The sequence below is a fragment of the Leucopleurus acutus genome (assembly GCF_964270905.1).
Source record: "Leucopleurus acutus genome assembly, chromosome: 1".
In the NCBI taxonomy this organism is placed as follows: domain Eukaryota; kingdom Metazoa; phylum Chordata; class Mammalia; order Artiodactyla; family Delphinidae; genus Leucopleurus; species Leucopleurus acutus.
Window position 1 is genome coordinate 27,542,125 of NC_139142.1, and position 21,520 is coordinate 27,563,644.

At 42.7% G+C, this 21,520-nt stretch overlaps 1 protein-coding gene across 4 annotated transcripts in view; it reads left to right on the forward strand.

Annotated features, from left to right (window-relative positions):
• The window catches only part of AREL1 (apoptosis resistant E3 ubiquitin protein ligase 1), a 43,723-nt gene that overhangs the window by 15,446 nt on the left and 6,757 nt on the right, over positions 1–21,520 (forward strand). The window contains exons 2-15 of one of the 4 annotated variants that reach the window (XM_082844088.1): positions 2,887–3,207; positions 7,100–7,160; positions 7,994–8,220; positions 9,160–9,397; positions 12,848–13,017; positions 13,262–13,442; positions 13,642–13,889; positions 15,956–16,033; positions 16,790–16,931; positions 17,062–17,183; positions 18,488–18,563; positions 19,091–19,200; positions 20,730–20,909; positions 21,083–21,208. In XM_082844088.1, coding sequence (XP_082700214.1) covers positions 7,145–7,160; positions 7,994–8,220; positions 9,160–9,397; positions 12,848–13,017; positions 13,262–13,442; positions 13,642–13,889; positions 15,956–16,033; positions 16,790–16,931; positions 17,062–17,183; positions 18,488–18,563; positions 19,091–19,200; positions 20,730–20,909; positions 21,083–21,208 — 1,914 coding nt within the window. In that variant the 5' untranslated portion in view covers positions 2,887–3,207; positions 7,100–7,144. Of the gene's footprint in view, positions 1–2,693; positions 3,208–7,099; positions 7,161–7,993; positions 8,221–9,159; positions 9,398–12,847; positions 13,018–13,261; positions 13,443–13,641; positions 13,890–15,955; positions 16,034–16,789; positions 16,932–17,061; positions 17,184–18,487; positions 18,564–19,090; positions 19,201–20,729; positions 20,910–21,082; positions 21,209–21,520 lie in introns of those variants that run through there. The other 3 variants (XM_082844091.1, XM_082844090.1, XM_082844089.1) reach the window with 3 other exon arrangements.

Sequence of the window (21,520 nt, forward strand, 5' to 3'; positions counted from 1 at the left end):
TTTTATGCTTTTTTGATATATAAAAATGAGTTCATTTATACAACACATTTATGTACTTTTAAGACTAAGTCATCTATACCAGAGATTGGTAAACGTTTTTTTGTAGACGGTCAGATAGGAAAGCTTTGTAGGCCATACATCTCTGCTGCAACTGCTCAACTCTGTGTTGTAGTTCAAAGGCAGTCAAAGGCAAAATGTAAACGAATAAACTTGGCTGTGTTTATTCTTCTTTTACAAAACTTTTTTTTTTTTTAAACAAAAACCAGTAGCTGTCTGGGTTTGGCCTGCAGGCTGTAGTTTGCCAACTCCTCCTGCAATAGACCCTTGCTCCTGAAAGCATGGTCTGCAGACCAGCAGCATCAACATTACCTATGAACCTGTTAGAGATGCAGAATATTGGGTCCCTTCTCAGCTGACTGCTCTAGAGTCTAGACCATGTTTCCTGAACTTTAACATGCATAGGAATCACCTGGGGAGCTTGTAAAAGTATGGACTCTGAGGACTTCCCTGGTGGCGCAGTAGTTAAGAATCCGCCTGCCAATGCAGGGACACAGGTTCAATCCCTGGTCTGGAAGATCCCACATGCCACAGAGCAACTAAGCCCGTGCGCCACAACTACTGAGCCTGCACTCTAGAGCCGAGAGCCACAACTACTGAGCCCGCACTCTAGAGCCGAGAGCCACAACTACTGAGCCCGCACTCTAGAGCCGAGAGCCACAACTACTGAGCCCATGTGACACAACTACTGAAGCCCTCGTGCCTGGGCCTGTGCTCCGCAGCAAGAGAAGCCACCGCAATGAGAAGCCTGCGCACCACAACGAAGAGTAGCCCCCGCTCGCCTCAACTAGAGAAAGCCCGCGCGTAGCAACGAAGACCCAGCGCAGCCTAAGTAAATAAATAAACAAACAAACAAAAATAGTGTTTCCTTATTTGAAAAAAAGGGTAACTTGCCTTTTTAGGCAGAAAAAAAGAGTATTTAGAAACTTTTTATGTGTTCCCGCATCATTAAGAATTTGGGGGACTTCCCTGGCCATCCAGTGGTTAAGACTCTGTGCTTCGGGCTTCCCTGGTGGCACAGTGGTTAAGAATCCGCCTGCCAATGCAGGAGACACAGGTTCGAGCCCTGGTCCAGGAAGATCCCACGTGCTGTGGAGCAACTAAGCCCATCCGCCACAGCTACTGAGCCTGCGCGCCTAGAGCTTGTGCTCCGCGAAGCCACCGCAATGAGAAGCCTGTGCTCCGCAACGAAGAGTAGGCCCCGCTCTCTGCAACTAGAGAAAGCCCATGTTCACAGCAACAAAGACCCAACACAGCCAAAAATAAATAAATAAGTTGATTAATTAAAAAAAAAAAAGACTCTGTGCTTCCACTGCAGGGGGCACAGGTTTGATCCATCCTGTATGCCGTGTGGCACAGCCAGAAAAAAGAATTTGGAAAATACTAAAAGGTACAGGTAGAAAATAAAAACATCTATAATTCAAAACACCTAGAGATGACCACATTTTTATGTTGCTCCTTCCAGTCTTCTGTATGTAATATAATATTTTAAAAATTGGGCTCATGATATGTAAATAAGTTTGTGCTTGCTTTTTCATTTAACATTTTATTTGTGAGTGATTCACTGTGATATTCCTTTAAAGTGTAATTTTTTTAATGCTTATATAGCATTCTAATGGATCTCTTATAGTTTATGCAGTTCTTCTCTTGTTTGTGGCTCCTTTAAACTGGTTCCAATTGCTAGTTGACCCAGGTTTTGGCTGATGTACTTGGCAAGTCTATCACCATATTTTAAAATAATTACACATACTTATTTATTTTTAATTATAAAAGTTTGACAACTTGTTTGATCTGGTGGCTTTCACCCATTCTGTTCTTCTGGTCTTGTTAGCATTTTGTGTTTTCTTTTTTGGTCTCCCATGATAGAGAAGCAGTAGAGTGGTCTTCAGAAGCATGGAGTCTGAGTCCAGGTTGTCTGGGTTTGACTCAACTCTACTATGTACTGTGCGTAATCTTGAGAAAGTACCTTGAGAAAATGCCTCAGTTTCCTCATCTGTAGAATAGGGATAACTGTATCTGTGTCTTAGGGTTGTGAGTTAATACACATGAAGCACTGAGAACAGTTCCTGCCACGTGGAAAGGGACTGTCTCTTTTCATTTACTGATCAGTAGTTTCTTCTCATGTGTTCTCTGGCGGCTATTCTTGCCAGAAACCCCTTTCTGCTACATTTAGTTCATGAATATCTTTGAGTTACAGACTGACTTTACTGCACTTTGTTACTCAGTGACTTTATCTTGAATGTTCACAAAAATTTTCCCCTTACTCACAGTAGCAAATTTTACTGTTTTAAAGATAAAGTCAGTATTGTTTAACCGTGTCTTGGAAATGCATACATGGGTACAAAGGGAGCAGACTGCATAGGCTGATTGATTGGGTTTTAAAGCTCTTTGGTGGTTTCCTCTTTCCAGCTGAGTATTACCTCGATTCCTTATCAGGGCATACAAGGCCCTCTGCAGCCAAGCCCTGCCTGTGCTCTCCTTTCATTTCTCTTCACCTTGTTCCCAGCCCCATTAAAGTGAAACTGGGTGTGTGGTTGTGACGAGGCTCACTCTAAATCTGTGCTCTACTCTGCACCTACTGAAGGGTTGGAATCCACTGAAGTGCTGGAGCTCTCTTCTGGGGAGTGACACAGCTAAGCCCGTGAGATCGCCCCTTGGCTTTTCTTGCGGACTTTTAATTGGGAAAACTTGGTCAGAGATTACCTGCCCTTGGTTATTTTTAGTGCCACAGGGTTTCCACTGTCTATTCTATACCTCCTCTTTGTTGTTTTCTGGGGGTTCTCTTTGAGAGATAAAAATCTATTCCACTGACTCTTTTTTTCTTTGTAGCGTAGGATCCCGAGACAGCAGAACAGATGCACCCTTTGGCAGCCAATTGCACCCTGCACTAGAGAGAAGTCCAGGGATGTTATATTTTGGGATTATATTTCTCCACCGTGGAATTCATGCAGTTCATTCCAGAAACATTGACCCTCTGCTTCTGTGACACACCCTCGCTGAAGGTCTGATGGACAGACACTTTCTCTTGACCTTGCAGCTGTTTTCTTTCATGTGGAAGTTGGAAGACAAGGTGAAAGTGGCCAAAAGTTACCTGCTTTGGTGGATAGGTGTGCTCCCCTTGGTTCTCAGAACATGGGCCCTCGTTTAAAGGTAAGGTGACAGACCAGTTAAGACTTACTTATTATTGGGATGTAGAACATGGACTCAGTGACCAGTTTCTAAGCCCTCTCAGCAGGGGATAGCATTGACGTGCACAGCTGCAGTTGGAATTGACTTTGCTCCCAGCAGAGCCAATTTGAGTATGAAGAAATCAATTCTCCATTTCTGGGAATAGACTTTTTCACAACCAATCTTCAATGTTAGGGCTAAAATTTATTTGATATTGTAATTATAAATCTTTTACTAAAAAAAAAAAGGCAAAGAGTTTTAGAATATGTATATCAATCAACTTTCTAACATTCCCTTGAGACATTTCCCCTTTCCCTTTTTTGTAGGTAATTGTGAGCCAAAGTTCTGTAGTATTGAGCAACTTGCCCAGGATCTTTTAGTAAGCAAGTGATATTTTTGCATTAGATAATTGGTACTGCATTCCATTTTCCTTTGTAACGTTTTATTTTTATTTCAAAAGATTTAAAAAGGGGCCGTAAGCATTTGTCTTTCTAATTTTATCCTCGGTAAGATTGGGTAATGCTTTTCACACTTTCTTTTACCAGTTTCTTAAATCTTTTCTCTTCCCAAATACTTCACTATCCCTATGACTCCACTCTTTTTCATGATTCAGTTATATGAGGTTAAGAACACTGGGCTTCAGAGTTAGACAGGCTTGAGTCACTTAACCTGCTGGAAGATGTTCAGCAAGTCAACTTTTCTAAGCCTAGGGTTTTTTTTTTTTCAAGTCTCTAAACTAAGAAGAATAATGCTTATTTACCAAGTTGTATTGGTGACAATTACTTGGGCTAACATGTAAAACACCTAGTACATTGTTTGGCCTGTGGTAGGTGGCTCAGTAAGGGGGTTGTAAGTTATGGTGGGGTGGGAGCAGAGACAGGGCAGAGAGGGCACGACAGGTACAGTAAGAGGACAGAAAATGCCTACAGAAGAGGTGAATCTGGAATAAAAGTGATTTGAGGGGTCACCCTAAAAGGAAACCCTGTACTCAAAGACAAAGGCATGGAAGCTTTGTGATAGCATCCAGAAAGGAGGAAAATGCAGAAGGAAGGCAAGTTTAGAATGTGACCATGGGTAAAATTGAGAGATGAGTAAGTATTGTTGGGGAGTTTTTTTGAGAGGTATTGTAGAGAAGTGGGACAGTTTATAAAGATCACATCAATGAGTGATGAATTGACAGAGCTAACTCCCTGATCACAAGGAGGCTTCACAGAGAAGAGAGGAGAGTTTGGAAAAAAGTAATAATTGGTATGCTGAGTTTTAAATAATAAAGGGAATTGGAGTAGAAATGTAGAATTGACCTTTTGGAAAAAGTCTAGGTGATCTAGATCAGTGGTGAAGATTTGGTTGAGTGACAAGTGAATGGGGAAAAAATGGACAAGGACTTAACAAGGTCAAGTTCATTATTATCAGCCACGAGGACCAAGAAAGACTATGGCTGTTCCACACTGTTCCCCCAGTATCTGGCATATTAAGTAGGTCCTCAGTATTTGTTGGATGAGTTATTTTAGTATTAATTTTTTAAATCTTCATTATAAAAATTTTCAGACATAAAATTAGAAAAGTTTAAAGAACTCCCACATAGGCAGAGATTTTAAGTATGGTAAGAGAAGCCTTGCCTTTTGTAGTTCTGATGCATTTCTCATTGAATGAAGTGTGGACCAATAGAGAGGTTCCCTCAGTTTCTTACTGGCTCTGACACAAAGGAGTAGTGATGCTGCTACTACTATTGATAATAATTATAATAATAATTAAAACTGAGAACTCACTGTGTGCCAGGCACCATTCTAGGCTGTTTACATGTGTTAACTCTTTTCATCCTTACAACACCCCAGTGAGGTACACACAGATATTAGCCCCATTTGATGGATAGAGAAACTGGCAGATTATAGAGAGATTAAATAAGTTGTCCGTGGTTACCCTGTGAGTGGCAGAGAACGGATTTGAACCCAGGTGGTCTAGCTGTAGTCTAGTCATGCCCTCATCCTCTATATTATTCTCTTTGCTCTACTGTTTGATTTGACAGTCTTGATGGCTGTGGAGAGTTATAGTGAAGTCCTGTCACACTAAAGGAGATGGTGTCATAGAAATTATTAAACTTCATCTCTTTTTACGGCAATGAGAATTCTGAAGCTTAGGTCACACAGTTGCAGCCCTGGAACTGGTCTCCAGGCTCTGACTTACTGCTTGTCAGCTGCCTCTCACAGAAAAGGTTGTTGTGGTTGTCAGAGACAGTACATAGGAATTTTCCCAGCCCTCATGATGTGTGCCATAAATTTAGCATTGCTCTATCCCTCTAAGGAGTAAGAGACTTAAGACCACAAGTCTGTAACATCACCTACATATACTTCATTTTCTACTGAGTGCTGTAACTTTACTGAGGGCTAAATGTTCATGTCCAGGATCAGATTGAATGACGTCCAACTGAGGGAGTATTTAAGACAATTAAACTGCTGGTTTCGGTTCCACCAAGTCACCTAGTATGTCCTATAAGGCACAGAGAGTTGCTTTTTGAGAGATGATAGCAGCTTTTCAGCATAAGGTCCCAGGAGATGAGATTCTTGTTTGGGAAGGAGGCTCACTAGTTGTGATCTCAAATATTGAGTTAGTATATTGTCCTCTGGAGAGCAACTTAATTCATGTGTATTGACAGTGCAAATGTTCCCTGTGTGGCTTTCTTTTCTGGTAGGACTTTGGACACCAGTCTAAATAGGGATTTCTATGAAACTTGACATGGTCATTCCTCAAATTACCTACTCCCTATGGATTCCATTGGATATATTGTTATCAAAGGATCTAATGGCCATTTTTGGTCACTCTTTCTCTTAAATTTTCCCAGCATAATCAGACATAAAAGCACACTTGGTTGGAAAAAAAAAAAGAAAAGTTGTTTTGGTCCCTCCCAAATGTGAGCATAGAAATTTTCAGCTGTCTTGTCTCTAAGTTATATATTAGTGCTGATAAAAGGTGCTGGGTTGAGATAACATTAATAACCTTAATATATATTGACTTGAAAAGAAAGAATGAATTTAGTGCATTGTGGATTGGAGAGCATGTACAGTCTATGCTAAGGTCAAAACTCAGTGATAAGATAGGAATGTCAGTGGGCATTGCATTTTTCCTTGGCAGTACCGTGGGTGGTTCAAATGAGTAATAAGATTGAAGTCTTATTCTGGAGATAAGTCTAAAAACAGTGTAAGTTTCCCCTCAGACTCTGGCCCCTATTTGAATTGTTCTGACTTTGGCAGGCATCACTTAGGATGAGAAGTACAGTCTCCTCCTTTGCTTCCTTCCTCTCCTTGGCCTCTCTGCTGAGCTCATCTTCCACAGGCCCTGTTAGTTTGTCTGATTGGTAACAGCAAAAGAAAATGGTTTCTCTTACATGCCCATTGCTTATTATTGGGATGACCCAGAGTTCATTTTAATTACATAATGCCAACATGATGATAATAATCCTTTTAAACATTTTATATAACTATTTCTACTTAGATGAATTACTTCCAGAAGGCAAACATAAGGGGAAAGTGACTCCATTATCTTCCTTGCCTGTGTTAATTAGTACCACTTTGCATGGGGGAGGTAAACTGTCTTGGGGCCCTGGATCCAAGAAGATGAAAGCCATGCTATTACATTTTGTAACTAGAAGTGGCTGTTTGTGGTATTCCTAGGGTGGTCGGTAGATTGGAAGTCTTTAGGAGGGGGAATGATGGTCTCTCTTTCTCTGAAATGTTGTAGGGCACCTGTCAAGCTAGAGAGAGAGCAGGGATAGTAAGGCTGGAGATGGTAGGCTCAAGCCACATGCTCTGCTTTGTCTCTCTCTGAGACTGCTGTAAGGAAGAGTTAGAGGAAAAACTAAACAAGTTTTCTCCTGCAGCTGCAGCTGTGATCCTCGGCTCTCTGTTGGCATTGAAGGGACCTGATGTTTTACGTCATTGGTACGTTACAGAAAGAGCTCTCTATTATTTCTTTGTTAGGGTTGCTTATATCATTTTTTGCCTCCTTACCTCCTCCTTTCTCCTTGAAAATAGACTTAGAAATATTTCCAGGCATGCCAGAATGTACCTTCACAGAGTTGGCAGTGTTATTCATTCATTTGGGAAATATTTATTGAGTAATTATGGCCAGTGCCAGATGCTATTTCCTGTTGAGTCAAAGTCGAATAAGGCAAAAATCTGCCTCCATGGAGTTCATAACATGAAGGGGGAGAAAAGTTATAATAGATGAATGCATGCACGGGAGTTTGAGGGAGCCCAGAAGAAGGAACCCCTAACTGTGGCAGGGACTGGGGAGGGCTTTTGCCAAGTGACCAAGGAAGGGGAAGGCTTCCAAATGGATAGAGTAGAGTGCACATTCTTTTTACTACGGTAGGACCCAGTACATGACGGGAGGTTGGGGGTAGGCATCGTATGTGGACCATGGTGTAGAACAAGTGTTGGTAATCTTTTTTTGTAAAGGGCCAAAGAGTAAATATTTTCAGCTTCCCAGGCCATACAGTCTCTGTCACAACTACTGAACTCTGCGGCTTTAGGGCAAAGGCAGCCCTAGACAACAGTAAATAAGTGGGTGGGGCTGTGTTTCAGTAGAATTTTATTTACAAAAACAGGCAATGGGTGGGATTTGGTGCGAGGACCCCGGCATGGAAGCCCCTCTCTTCACCCACAGAGGTGGTGACCCAGTGGAGGGTGTCTGTGGAATTCTTGCTTGCCCCACAGTGAGAAGCTGTAATGTGTAACTGGCGGGTGGTGTGTGTGTTCTCTCTTTTACATAGGTGGCATCACAGTGTCTGTGGTTGCATTCTTCTTCACAATTAAGTTCCTCTTCGAGCTTGCCGCACGTGTAGTCAGCTTCCTCCAGAATGAGGACCGAGAACGCCGAGGGGACCGGACTATATATGACTACGTGCGGGGAAATTACCTGGATCCCCGGTCATGCAAAGTCTCCTGGGATTGGAAGGACCCCTATGAGGTGGGCCACAGCATGGCCTTCCGAGTGCATGTAAGGGAATGTTTCTGTCTCCGTACCCACTGGGGTTTCTGAGTCAGTTGCCTTCCAGAATCCAGTTCAGTCTGTTGGTGGTGCTGGCCTGAAACGTTCATGTTCTCCAACACCTCCCCACCCCCACCCCCCAGGAACTTGGGAATTGTTGACATCTGAAGAGTCATACATTTCTCTATCATTTTGGTTTAATAGGTGCTTAGCTTGGAAGAAGTATAAAGCTTAATGTTACATTTTCAAAGTGAGAAAAATATTACTGAAAAGAGTAGGTGCTACAGATTAGGGGTTGGCAGACCATGGCCCAAGGGCCAAATCAGGCCCACTTCCTGCTTCTATAAATACAGACTTACTGGAACACTGCCACACCCATTCATCTTCCTGTACTGCCTATGTATGCTTTCACGTTTGAGGAGTTCACCACAGTTGAGTAACTAACTGTGTATGACCCGCAAACCAACAGCATTACTCTCTGGCCCTCTGCAGAAAGTTTGCTGCCCCCTGCAATGACTTCTCCACTGAAGCCTTGTGCTTAGCTCCATAGTCTGAACCCCACTAGCCCTGCCTAGTGCTTTTGTTCACTCAGTGCCAGTGGTACCCACTGACTTACCTTTACGTTTGGGTTAGCAGTGATAATATAAGAAAAAAGGGCAAGTAAGACAGGGTAGGCAGCATCTGTGGTTCAGAAGTGTCAAGTTGAAATGGACTCAATGGTGTATTTTATCCCTCTCCTCAGAATACATTAAGAATTTGTTTGTGACTTCATGGTTTTCTTTGAAGCATTGAGAGAATTTGTTCCCTCATGTGTGAGCAGGACTGTAGGAGTGGGTGGAGACAGAGATTTACCAGTCACCTCCTCCCTCCTCACACTCTCTCTAGTAACACAGGAAATGATTTTCTCCCCCTGCTCAATAATGGGTGTCCCTCTTCTCCCCACCGCAGTTATTCTATAAGAACGGGCAGCCCTTTCCTGCACATCGGCCTGTAGGACTAAGAGTTCACATCTCTCATGTTGAGCTAGCAGTGGAAATTCCAGTGACCCAGGAAGTCCTCCAGGAGCCCAGTTCCAACGTGGTCAAGGTGGCCTTCACTGTGCGCAGGGCTGGGCGGTACGAAATCTCAGTGAAGCTTGGTGGATTAAACGTGGCCTATAGTCCCTACTACAAGATTTTTCAGCCTGGTAGGTTGTTTTTTCTTTCTTTCTCTCCCTCCATTCCTTCCTTCCTTCCTTTTTCTTTTCCTTTCTTCTTCTTCTTTTCTTAACCAGTGCCTTTGTTGAGATTTAATTCACATGCTATATAATTCATGCATTTAAAATACACAATTTAGTGGTTTTAAAACTTTGTAGACTTGTATAACCATCACCACAGTCAATTTTGGAGCATTTTCATCACCCCTTCACCCTGTACCCAGGTCACTCCATATTTTCCCCGAATCCCTTAGCCCTAGGTAACCGCTGATCTGCCTCTGTGGATTTGCATACTCTGGGTACTACTCTGCCATTTACATTGCATAAAAGCGTGATCATAACATATGTGGCCGTTTGTGACTGGCTTGTTGCACTTAGCGTAATGCTTTTGAGGTTTGTCCATGCTATAGCATGAATCAGTACCTCATTTCTTTTATTGCTAAATAATATTACATTATATAGATATACCACATTTTATTTATCCATTCATCAGTTGATGGACATTTGGGTCGTTTTCGCTTTTGACTACCATGAATAATGCTGATGTGAACATTTGTGTACAGTTTTTGTGTGCACATATCTTTTCATTTCTCTAGGAGTGGAATTGCTGTGTCATCAGCCAGGTAAGTTCTTAAGGGGTGAGGGTGCCAGAATAGACCAAAGGTAAAGTCTTCTGATTTTTGAAACCTTTTCAAGTAAAATCACCCTAATCCTACCCTTGCTGCCAGTATGTGTTTTACTTCTTACTGAAGAGTGTCTGCCCAAGCTTCTAGCATCTTAAGAATTGAGGCCTCTATCTCAACTTTTTTTACCCCCTTGTGTCCTTTGTGCCAGATAATAGATGTTCATGTGCTTTAAAGCCTAAAAGTATAATCTCTAACTCCTGGTTCTGCAACATACCGTTTAGTGTGCTGAGACCCTGGCTGCCCTGTTTGCCCTGCCTTGGCTTCCTTTTGACGGTGTCATTAGATACTAGCCAGGTTGGTGTCCACTTTGGGAGTCAAACCATAACAAGAGGGGTCTTGAGAAGATTTGCATATGTTTGCATGAAAGGTCCTCAGTTTTCTTTCTCTTATAACAGAGGAAGCCTCTGGACAAGGTGGCTCCCAAGCCTTCTCCCTCTCCAGGTATTTCCTCCTTTGCTTCAGTGACTCACTCACAGACTCCTTTCCACACGAAAAGGAGTTGCCTCACCTTGCCGCCAGTGGAGAACAGTTCATATCCTTATAATGTGTACCAGCCCTTTTCTTTTTAAACTAAAACTGAACTATTTATTTTGACATGATTTTAGATTTTCCTACAGTTGTAAGAGATAATACAGAGAGATGCTGTGTACCTTGACCCACTTTTCCCAGTGGTGACATCTTACAGACCTAAAGTACAGTATCACAGCCAGGTTATTGACATGGATACAGTCAAGACACAGAACATTTCCATCACCACAGAGATCCTTCATGTTGCCTTTTGACAGCCACACCCATTTTCCCTCCCTCACCCACCTGTTTTTTAACTCCTGGCAGCCCACTAATCTGTTCTCCACTTCTGTAATTTTGCCATTTCAAGAATATTATATAAATGGGATCATAACAGTATGTAACCTTTTGGTTAACGTACCTTTTTTGCACTCAGCATATTTCTCTGGAGATTCATCCAGGTTGAGTATATCAGTAGTTGGTTCCTTTTTATAGCTGGGTAGTATTGCTTGGTGTGAATATACCATACTTTGTTTAACCATTCACCAGTTGAAGAACATCTGGGTTGTTTTCAGTTTGGGGCCATTATAAATGGTGGTTTTAATTTGCATATCCCTAGTGGTTAACAATGTTGAACATCTTTTTATATGCTTATTTGCCTTCTGTGTGCCCTTTTTTGATGAAATGTCTTTTCATGTATTTCATCCATTTTCTAAATGTATTTTTTGTTTTTTACTATTGAGTTTTGAGAGTTCTTTAAGTCCTTTGTTAGAAATGTGGTTTGCAAATATTTTCTCTCAAGCTTTAACTTTCCTTTTCATCCCCTTAACAGGGTCTTTCACAGAGCAAGACTTTTTAATTTTGCTGAAGACAATTTATTGTTTTCCTTTTATGGATCATGCTTTTGGTATCTGAGAACTCTTTGACTAGTCCTAGATTCCAAGGATATTCTCCTATGTTTTTTTTCCTAAAAGTTTCCTAGTTTTACATTTAATATTTAAGGTCATGATCCATTTTTAGTTAACTTTTGTATATTAGGCCAAGATTTTTTTTTTCTTATAGATGTCCAGTTGCTCCAGCATCTTTTGTTGAAAAGGCTAGCTTTCCCCTGTTACATTGCTTCTGCACCTTTGTCAGGGATCAGTTGGGCATATTTGTGGGGATCTATTTGTGGGTTCTTTGTTCTATACCATTGATCTGTGTGTCTGTCCCTCCACCAATACCGGAATCTTAATTACACAGCTATGTAATAAGTCTTGAAATTGAATAAACTGACTCTTTCCACTTTACTCTTCTTTTTTATAATTGTTTTAGCTATTCTAGATCCTTTGCCCTTCCATATAAATTTTAGAATAATACTGTCTAAATCTACCAAAAAATCTTGCTGAGATTTTGATAAGAATTGTGTTAAAATTATATATCATTAGGGAAGAATTGACATCTTTGCTATGTTGAGTCTTCGAATTCATAAACATGGTATGCCTCTGAATTTCTTTTTTTTTTTAATTAATTTTATTTATTTATTTTTGGCTGCATAGGGTCTTCGTTGCCGCACGAGGGCTTTCTCAAGCTGTGGCGAGCGAGGGCTACTCTTCATTGCAGTGCGTGGGCTTCTCAGTGACGTGGCTTCTCTTGTTGTGGAGCACGGGCTCTAGGCATACGAGCTTCAGTAGTTGTGGCACGTGGGCTTAGTAGTTGTGGCGAACAGACTTAGTTGCTCCACGGCATGTGGAATCTTCCCGGACCAGGGCTTGAACCCATATTCCCTGTATTGGCAGGCGAGTTCTTAACCACTGCGCCACCAGGGAAGTCCTGAATTTATTTCTTTAATCAGCGTTTTGTAGTTTTCAACATACAAATCTTATACGTGTTTTGCTAGATTTGCACCTAAATATTTCGAGTTTGTTTGTTTATTTTGCAATTATTCACTTATTTTTAAGGCCTGCTTCACTTGTAGGTTCCCAGGGGGGTTCTTGGTACTATATCTATAACTCTCAGTTCTGTTTTCTCCAAGTTTTTCTGTCATTTTGTTTAGTGCTTGCAGTGGTTAGGAATTTGTAAAAATGAGTTCCCAGAAGTTCATTTGAATTAATCTCTTTGTTTTCTTTCTCTTTCTCTGCCTCATAATGGTATTGTTTATCCCTAGGAACTGGGCTGGCACCCAGCTTTCCAGGACTCACTGACTGAGTAGATCTTTGTGCCCTAAAAATCACCTCTCTGACGTTATGTTCCATTGTCTTTGTTCCAGGAATGGTGGTTCCTTCCAAGACCAAAATTGTGTGCCATTTTTCTACTCTCGTGTTGACCTGTGGGCAGCCACACACTCTTCAAATAGTGCCCCGAGATGAGTATGACAACCCTACCAACAATTCCACGTCCTTGAGAGATGAACACAATTACAGTCTGTCCATTCATGAGGTAAGAGGCTCCCATCTTGCCCTGCGTGCTCCCACCTGTCACTGTCACCCTCTCTAGTTCACTTCCATCCATCTCCTTCTCCCTGACTGTTGTGCCTGCCTTCCTTCATCTGACAATACCTATCTCATTAGTAACTGTGAGACTTCGATTAGCTCGTAGATAGGAAAATTCTTTGTAGGAGTAAATTACTGTGCAAACAGGGAAAATTATGTATGGTTCATGTTGCTTTGTTTTCCTCCTGTAGCTCGGTCCTCCGGAAGAAGAGAGCACTGGTGTCTCATTTGAGAAGTCAGTGACATCCAACCGGCAGACCTGCCAGGTGTTCTTGCGGCTCACCCTGCATTCTCGAGGCTGCTTCCATGCCTGCATTTCATACCAAAACCAGCCAATCAATAATGGCGAATTTGACATTATTGTCCTAAGTGGTGAGTTGAGAGAAGAGCTGTGATTTAGTCCTCTTCTCAGGCCACTTGTTCTTTGCACGTCTGCATTCTTCTGACCAACCCCACAAATATTAGATATTTGAGCCAAACTTGGTTTAGAGCTCTGTGGACTAAAGGTCTAGTGATAGGTAACTTTCTCCCCTGTCTTGCACTTTAAACCTTATTCCTTGTTATACTTCAGAGAATGAGAGGAATATTGTCGAACGCAATGTGTCCACCTCAGGAGTGAGCATTTACTTTGAAGCTTATCTGTATAATGCTGCCAACTGCACCAGCACGCCGTGGCACCTCCCGCCCATGCACACAAGCTCTGCCCAGCGCCGGCCCTCCACGGCTCTGGAGGAGGAAGATGAAGACTCACCCTCTGAGTGTCACACCCCTGAGAAGGTGAAGAAACCTAAGAAGGTGTACTGCTACGTGTCACCAAAGGTTGGAACTCTCATTCTTGCCCCCCCCCCCCCCCCCGAGCCTGCTTGTAATTGGTATTTGGTTACAAAATCCACAAAGCAACAGTCTGAGAATCAGAGCGAGATCATTGCCGTTTTGGGGTTCAGGGATACTGAGGAGGCTGCTTCAAGTTGAGCAGAAGGCCGTGCCTCCTCTTCTGTTGCCCATGTCTGGTTTGGCTGGATTACATCTCTGTCTAGAGAGTCTGTGCCTTGGGACTTTAGAGCACCTGTAACTTTCTGCTGTTTGATTGCTTCTGGGAAGACTTTTCAAGGCATGGCTCTCAGAGTTTTAAAGAAAGCTACTTTTAACCATTAACAATTTCTCACTAGTGTAAAAATTACTGTTGGACCCTTGTACTATTTCAGAATAATTTGATCTTTCATTCAGTGATTTGTGAAACCACAACAGATGTCATGATCCATGTACAGGATTGGAATAGAGAAATTTTGGCAGAGACAAGGAGGTGAACTTCCCAAGGACCCTGAGCTAAGAGGCGCTTTGTCTTAGGGGTTTTCTTTTTTAGTGTTTGTATTTTGCTTATTCATACAGACCTCAGAAAAATGAGACTCTTGAAACATCCCATTACATTCCTTTAATTGCATAACCAAACCTGAGTTCTAATTCTGTTCTACTTGAGAACACTTTGCTATGCACTATTCATCATTTAAAAATCTAGCCTTAATTTGGCCTGGGGGAATGGCAAAGAGGGAAATGGTCAGGTAGAGATAAAACAAGATTGGCTGTGACCTGATAATTGTTGAAGCTGGTGATGACTTCATTGTACTGTTTTCTCTTCTTTAGTATGTGTTTGAAATTTTCTTTAATGAAGAGTTCTTTAAAAATCAAGAAAAAATATCTGACCTACTACATGTTCAGATAACAGGGTTTTAAAATTTTTATTTATTTATTTTTCAATATTTATTTTATTTATTTATTTTTGGCTGTTTTGGGTCTTCGTTGCCGCACAGGGGCTTTCTCTAGTTGTGGCGAGCGGGGGCTACTCTCTTTGTTGCGGAGCACAGGCTCTAGGCGTACAGGCTTCAGTAGTGTGGCACGCGGGCTTAGTAGTTGTGGCTTGCAGGCTCTATAGCACAGGCTCAGTAGTTGTGGCACACGGGCTTAGTTGCTCCGCAGCATGTGGGATCTTCCCGGACCAGGGCTTGAACCCGCGTCCCCTGCGTTGGCAGGCAGATTGTTAACCACTGCCCCACCAGGGAAGCCCCACAGGATTTTTTAAATTTTTATTTACTTATTTATTTATTTTTTGTGGTACGCGGGCCTCTCACTGTTGTGGCCTCTCCCACTGCAGAGCACAGGCTCCGGACGCGCAGGCCCAGCGGCCATGGCTCACAGGCCCAGCCGCTCTGCAGCATGTGGGATCCTCCCGGACCGGGGCACGAACCCGTGTCCCCTGCATCGGCAGGTGGACTCTCAACCACTGCGCCACCAGGGAAGCCCAAAGGGTTTTTTTTTAGATTAAAAAGTTGTTGCATTGTCTTTTCTTTTATTGTAAATGGCAACAGACCTCTTTTTATTCTGACATAAAGGATTTTTATGAACTTTTTTGTATGAGACTCCTCCCATCCCCAACCCCCTCTTCCCCAGCAAATCCTTGGTGCCATTCAAATAGAGATAAAGCAGTGGGCGTGGGCCACTGGTGTTCCCTGTCCACTGACTTGGAAGAAGTCTCTCTGAGCAGCATCTGGCTAAGCAGAAGGAGATTTTGATTGTTTCTAGGTGAAATGTTATCTACTTATAAAGTGAAAACCTGATCTCAGATATTTGGAAATGGTAGTAAGACTTGAGTATTAAGATTATGAAATATCTGTGTGAAATTGCATGGTGAGCGTAATACTTTAAATTTGCCTGTTTTAAGATAGAGTTGATGTTTTCTATTTGATTTCAGTCCTAAATTATCTTCTTTGTTCAGAGAGGAAAAGGGTTATCATGAGAAATGTAGATGGGGACTGATATTTGAATTACTATACTCAAATAGAACCTCTTTATTTATCATTCACTTCATTTTCTATATGTTGGTCCTCCAGCAATTCTCAGTGAAGGAGTTCTACCTGAAAATCATTCCCTGGCGCCTTTATACCTTCCGAGTGTGCCCAGGAACAAAAGTAAGTTGAACCTTGCATCCGGTTCATGTAGAGCAGGCTTCAGCCTCCAACATCTCGACCTTTTCTTTTTTCCTTGAAGGACTTTTGTTGTTTCTGGAAGTTCTCATTGTGCACACAGGATTTATTGCCAAATAAAGAAAGGGTTGTTACCTCCTCGTGAAGGATGTAGTTCTAGGAGGACACGTGCCTACAGAAACAGCAATTGGTAGCAAGTCAGAATACTTCAACAGTTATCTTTTGTCCCTAAGACTAAGTTAATGGAAAGCGTGCTGGTAACTCTGACCTGAGTTTGGCTTCCCAGCGTGCCAGAGGTAGCTCTTTTAGCACCAGTAGTCTCATCTATTAAAAAAGTTTTAAAAAAATTTAAAAAGTGGGTTTTTTTTTTTTTAAACTCTTCTGAGCTTTTGGAATCTAAAGGCAAATCATTTTCCTCCAGCCAGTTTGCCCAACCTATTCAGGTGCTCATTTGCTATTTCACATATCCTTCCTGCTTTTACCCTTCTTATATTTTATGTTGGAAAGTCTGTAGTGTTGCCTGTGATCCTTACTAAAGGTGGTCTCTGTGACTCGAGTAATTTAAAATAAAATCTGAATCATAGAGCCCTGAGGTGAAAAACAAGGAGATGTACTCCTGGTAGGTACTTACTTGGGGAAAACAGGCTTAACTTGTTTCTGTTGGTTGGTCAGAAGGGTAGGGATGTGAAGGTTTTTTGCTGGATTTGAGGGCTTTTCTTTTTTTTGTTTTCCTTTTGTTAGTTTTCATACCTTGGCCCTGACCCTGTCCATAAGCTGCTCACACTGGTGGTGGATGATGGCATTCAGCCTCCTGTGGAGCTCAGCTGTAAGGAGAGGAACATCCTAGCGGCCACGTTCATCCGCTCACTCCATAAAAACCTAGGTGAGTTTGGACAGGGATTCTGCTGGGGTAGGCATTGACCCCAGATATCTGGGTGCCTGAGGGTGTAGCGGTGCCTGCACAGGTGTCTTTTAATGAGGCTGTAATCATGATGGATCTTGCTGCTCCTTAGGAGGCTCTGAGACCTTTCAGGACAAGGTGAACTTTTTCCAGAGAGAGCTTCGGCAGGTACACATGAAAAGACCACATTCCAAAGTCACCCTGAAGGTCAGCAGACATGCCTTGTTGGAATCGGTGCGTAAAGTTTCATCCCTGTCAAAAGTTTCCAACTAGAAACCTCTGTGATATTTGGTTATATTCTGCAGGTTATCTTTTTTATGAAACCCACATCTCTCTCTTCTTTAAACGTATTAAAGATGGTGTTCTATGCATTTGATTGTACTGCATTTGGGGCAGATTAGTTGGAGGTATGTTATCGAAAGGAGAGACTAGTTGACACATTGGCTTTAAGATCAGACTGAACTAGCTCCTGAACAATTTCATGGGACTCTTACTAGTCTGAACTAATCAGATTGCTTCCCTCCTCTTTGCCTTCATTATGTCATCTGTAAAATAAGAAAAGATGCAGACAGATGACTATTTAACTTAAAAGCATTAAGGGCAGGTGTTGAGTTGTTGTTATAGAAGAAAGTTCCTGTTATTGAATCCCAGGAATAGAAGAGCTCTTGTGGGATTAAAAGGAAATGATTTTTGTTGTCACTCTGGCCTGATGGAAAAGGAACGCCTGATGTGTGTCTGACTCCACTACATTGACACTGGCATAGTTCTTACGTTCCTTGAGAATGAGAAGGCCTTGGTCCCTGTCCAGAAAGTGTTTGTGATATTTAGCTCTGGTAGGTGCTGCTGGAAACCCCTTTTCTCAGCCACATTCTCCTTGTGGCATGGCTTCCTGTTCTGAACCTAGCCTTGTGGCTAAAAATGTCTAGTGGATAGACTGTACTTTACTGAAAACCAAGACTCCTTGGTTCTCTTGCTGACAGCTTACTGATCTGAGCCATTGTTACTTCTTTATTTAAGAGTTTTCTCATTAATAAAATGAGGATTATTAAAAAAAAGAAGTTTCAACTTTCCAGTAAGGCAATGGTATAAATATGAATTAGATTATTTTTTTAATTTTAGATTTCTTCTGGAGATATTTACATTTTAAATATAAGATGGTGGGCTTCCCTGGTGGCGCAGTGGTCAAGAGTGCCTGCCAACGCAGGGGACATGGGTTCGTGCCCCAGTCCGGGAAGATCCCACATGCTGCGGAGCGCTGGGTCCGTGAGCCATGGCCGCTGAGCCTGCGCATCCGGAGCCTGTGCTCCGCAACAGGAGAGGCCACAACTGAGAGGCCCACGTACTGCAAAAAATAAAAAATAAAAAAATAAATATAAGATGGTAGTATTAAAGCTTATTTATGAGTAATATATTGCCTCCAGGTACTTGTGGTTATTACATGGACAATGGCAATGTTCTTGTGTTTTTGTCTTTAACACCCAAGAGAGACTGGCCAGTGTTCTGACAGTTTCCTTTCTTTTTCTTTCACTGCTTTTCAGTCTCTGAAAGCCACTCGGAATTTCTCCATCTCAGATTGGAGCAAGAACTTTGAAGTGGTTTTTCAGGATGAAGAAGGTCAGTTTTGAAATTTCATATTCATCTTTTTTAACTCTCCTTCCCACTCCTCCTTGTCTCCTTACCCCACATCCACAAAAACAAAAACAACCCCCCTACACATAGTCGCCACCCCTGCCCCAGCTTCTTTTTCCCTGGGAAAAAGAAGTCATGAGTCAAGACAAAAAGGGTGGCGTTTAATGGCTAATAGCGTGGTAGACCTTGTAAAGCACATACATTCAGGGACTTGGAGGGAGAGTTTGAAGCAGAAGGGTAAAGTAACCTTTGTAGAGCAATGTCAGTTTCCTAGGCTCTCTGATCTGTATCCCCACACTAGGAGGCATTAGCTTAGTGATCAGAATCCCTTTAATCCTACAGAAAGAGGGGATTTCAATAAAAGTCCATAGCTCAGGTAGGATGGAATGGGGGACACCAGGGTGGTGGAATGCAGGAAGTAAGGATCGGAGAGTATAAAATGATGAATAAATGAACAAAAGTGATAAGAGGTGGTAGGCCAGAGTCACTTTTTATTTTTATTATACTTTCAGCTCTGGACTGGGGAGGGCCTCGCCGGGAATGGTTTGAGCTAATCTGCAAAGCACTATTTGACACCACCAATCAGCTCTTCACCCGATTCAGTGACACCAACCAAGCATTAGTGAGTCTGTGACTTCCGCGTGGGTGGGAGGAACATGTGGATTGTGTTATAATGAAGAGACTAATAAGAGTTTGAACTAATCAGATTGCCTCCCTCCTCTTTGCCTTCATTATTTCATCTGAAAAATAAGAGAAAATGCAGACAGATGAATATATAACTTAAAAGCATTATAATACAGTGGCTATTCTACTCCTTAGTGTTTTAATAATTAAGCCACTTTTCTCAAAACATACCTGAGGGCTTCCCTGGTGGCGCAGTGGTTGAGAGTCCGCCTGCTGATGCAGGGGACACGGGTTCACGCCCCGGTCTGGGAAGATCCCACATGCCGTGGAGTGGCTGGGCCTGTGAGCCATGGCTGCTGAGCCTGCATGTCCGGAGCCTGTGCTCCGCAACGGGAGAGGCCACAACAGTGAGAGGCCCGTGTACCACAGGAAAAAAAAAAAAAAAAACACATACCTGAAGCAATTGAACTCTGTACAAGATCTCTCTCTTTTTTTTTAATTAATTAATTAATTTATTTTTGGCTGTGTTGGGTCTTCGTTGCTGTGCACGGGCTTTTCTGTAGTTGTGGAGAGCGGGGGTACTCTTCGTTGCGGTGCACGGGCTTCTCATTGCGGTGGCTTCTCTTGTTGCGGAGCACAGGCTCTAGGAGTGCGGGCTTCAGTAGTTGTGGCTCACAGGCTCTACAATCGTTGTGGTGCATGGGCTTAGTTGCTTCACGGCATGTGGGATCTTCCTGGACCAGGTCTTGAGCCATGTCTCCTGCATTGGCAGGTGGATTCTTAACCACTGTGCCACCAGGGAAGCCCCTGTACGAGATCTTTGACTAGGTGGAGTAGAGAAGTAGACTTTGGCTGAAAGAATTTCTGGTTCAGGGAAAAGGCATTATATCATCCAGTGATTAACTTCCGTTTGCAGCCAGGGACCATGAAATAAATATAAGATTCTTCAATTTAACGTAAGTCTATCTTTGCCCTTTATCCTCCAATCACTTTTTTTTTTTTAATTAATTTATTTATTTATTTTTGGCTGTGCTGGGTCTTCATTGCTGCGCGTGGGCTTTCTCTAGTTGCGGTGAGTGGGGGCTACTCTTTGTTGCGGTGCGCGAGCTTCTCATTGCAGTGGCTTCTCTTGTTGTGGAGCATGGGCTCTAGGCATGTGGGCTTCAGTAGTTGTGGCACACATGCTCAGTAGTTGTGGCTCGCAGGCTCTAGAGTGCAGACTCAGTAGTTGTGACGCACGGGCTCAGGTGCTCCGCGGCATGTGGGATCTTCCCAGACTAGGGCTCGAACCCATGTCCCCCGCATTGGCAGGCGGATTCCCAACCACTGTGCCACCAGGGAAGCCCCATCCAATCACTTTGAATTACTCAATGGTGGCTACCAAACAACTAATGCCATTTGGATGGGCTCTTTGATCTTAACACTGAAAATTTTGCTCCCTTGGGATAGAGTTGGGGAGGGAGGATCTTCACAGAACTAGGCTTGAAGAAAAATGGCCCAGGGCCTTTTAATCTTTCTCTTTGACAGGTGCATCCCAACCCTAATCGCCCCGCTCATCTGCGCCTAAAGATGTATGAGTTTGCAGGGCGCCTGGTGGGCAAGTGTCTCTATGAGTCCTCTCTAGGAGGAGCCTACAAGCAGTTGGTCCGAGCTCGCTTCACCCGTTCTTTCTTGGCCCAAATCATAGGACTGCGTATGCATTACAAGGTAACTCTTAGGTGTGCATTTTCTACTAAGGCCCCTGGCCATTAACTCTGGAATCTCTCCACCCTCAGCTTATTATTCTTAAGTTTGAATGGGTAAGTGGTTCCAGGCAGTTACAAATTTCATTTCTGGGTAAGAGTAGTCATGTTCTGTTCTGTGTCTTTCTGTCTCCTCAGTACTTTGAAACAGATGACCCAGAATTCTACAAATCTAAAGTTTGTTTCATCCTCAACAATGACATGAGCGAGATGGAGCTGGTCTTTGCAGAAGAGAAATATAACAAATCAGGCCAGTTGGATAAGGTGAGAGAGCTGAAGCCTGTGGGTCCCATTTCCCACCCTTCTGTAGAGCAGGGCTCTCTAGTATAACTTTCTGCAATGATGGAAATGTTCTCTGTTTGTGCTTTTGAGCACCCAGAAGGTGGCTGGTATGACCAAATAACTGAATTTCTAAATAACCACATGTGACTAGTGACAACCATATTGGAGAGCATAGCTTTGGGGCACTGCATCCCACACTATGGTCTTGGCCTATTTAAGTGGAGCCAAAGGCACGTATACCCATCCATCCCACCCATTCCTACTTTCCAGTAGAGAAAGAACTAAGTGATAGTA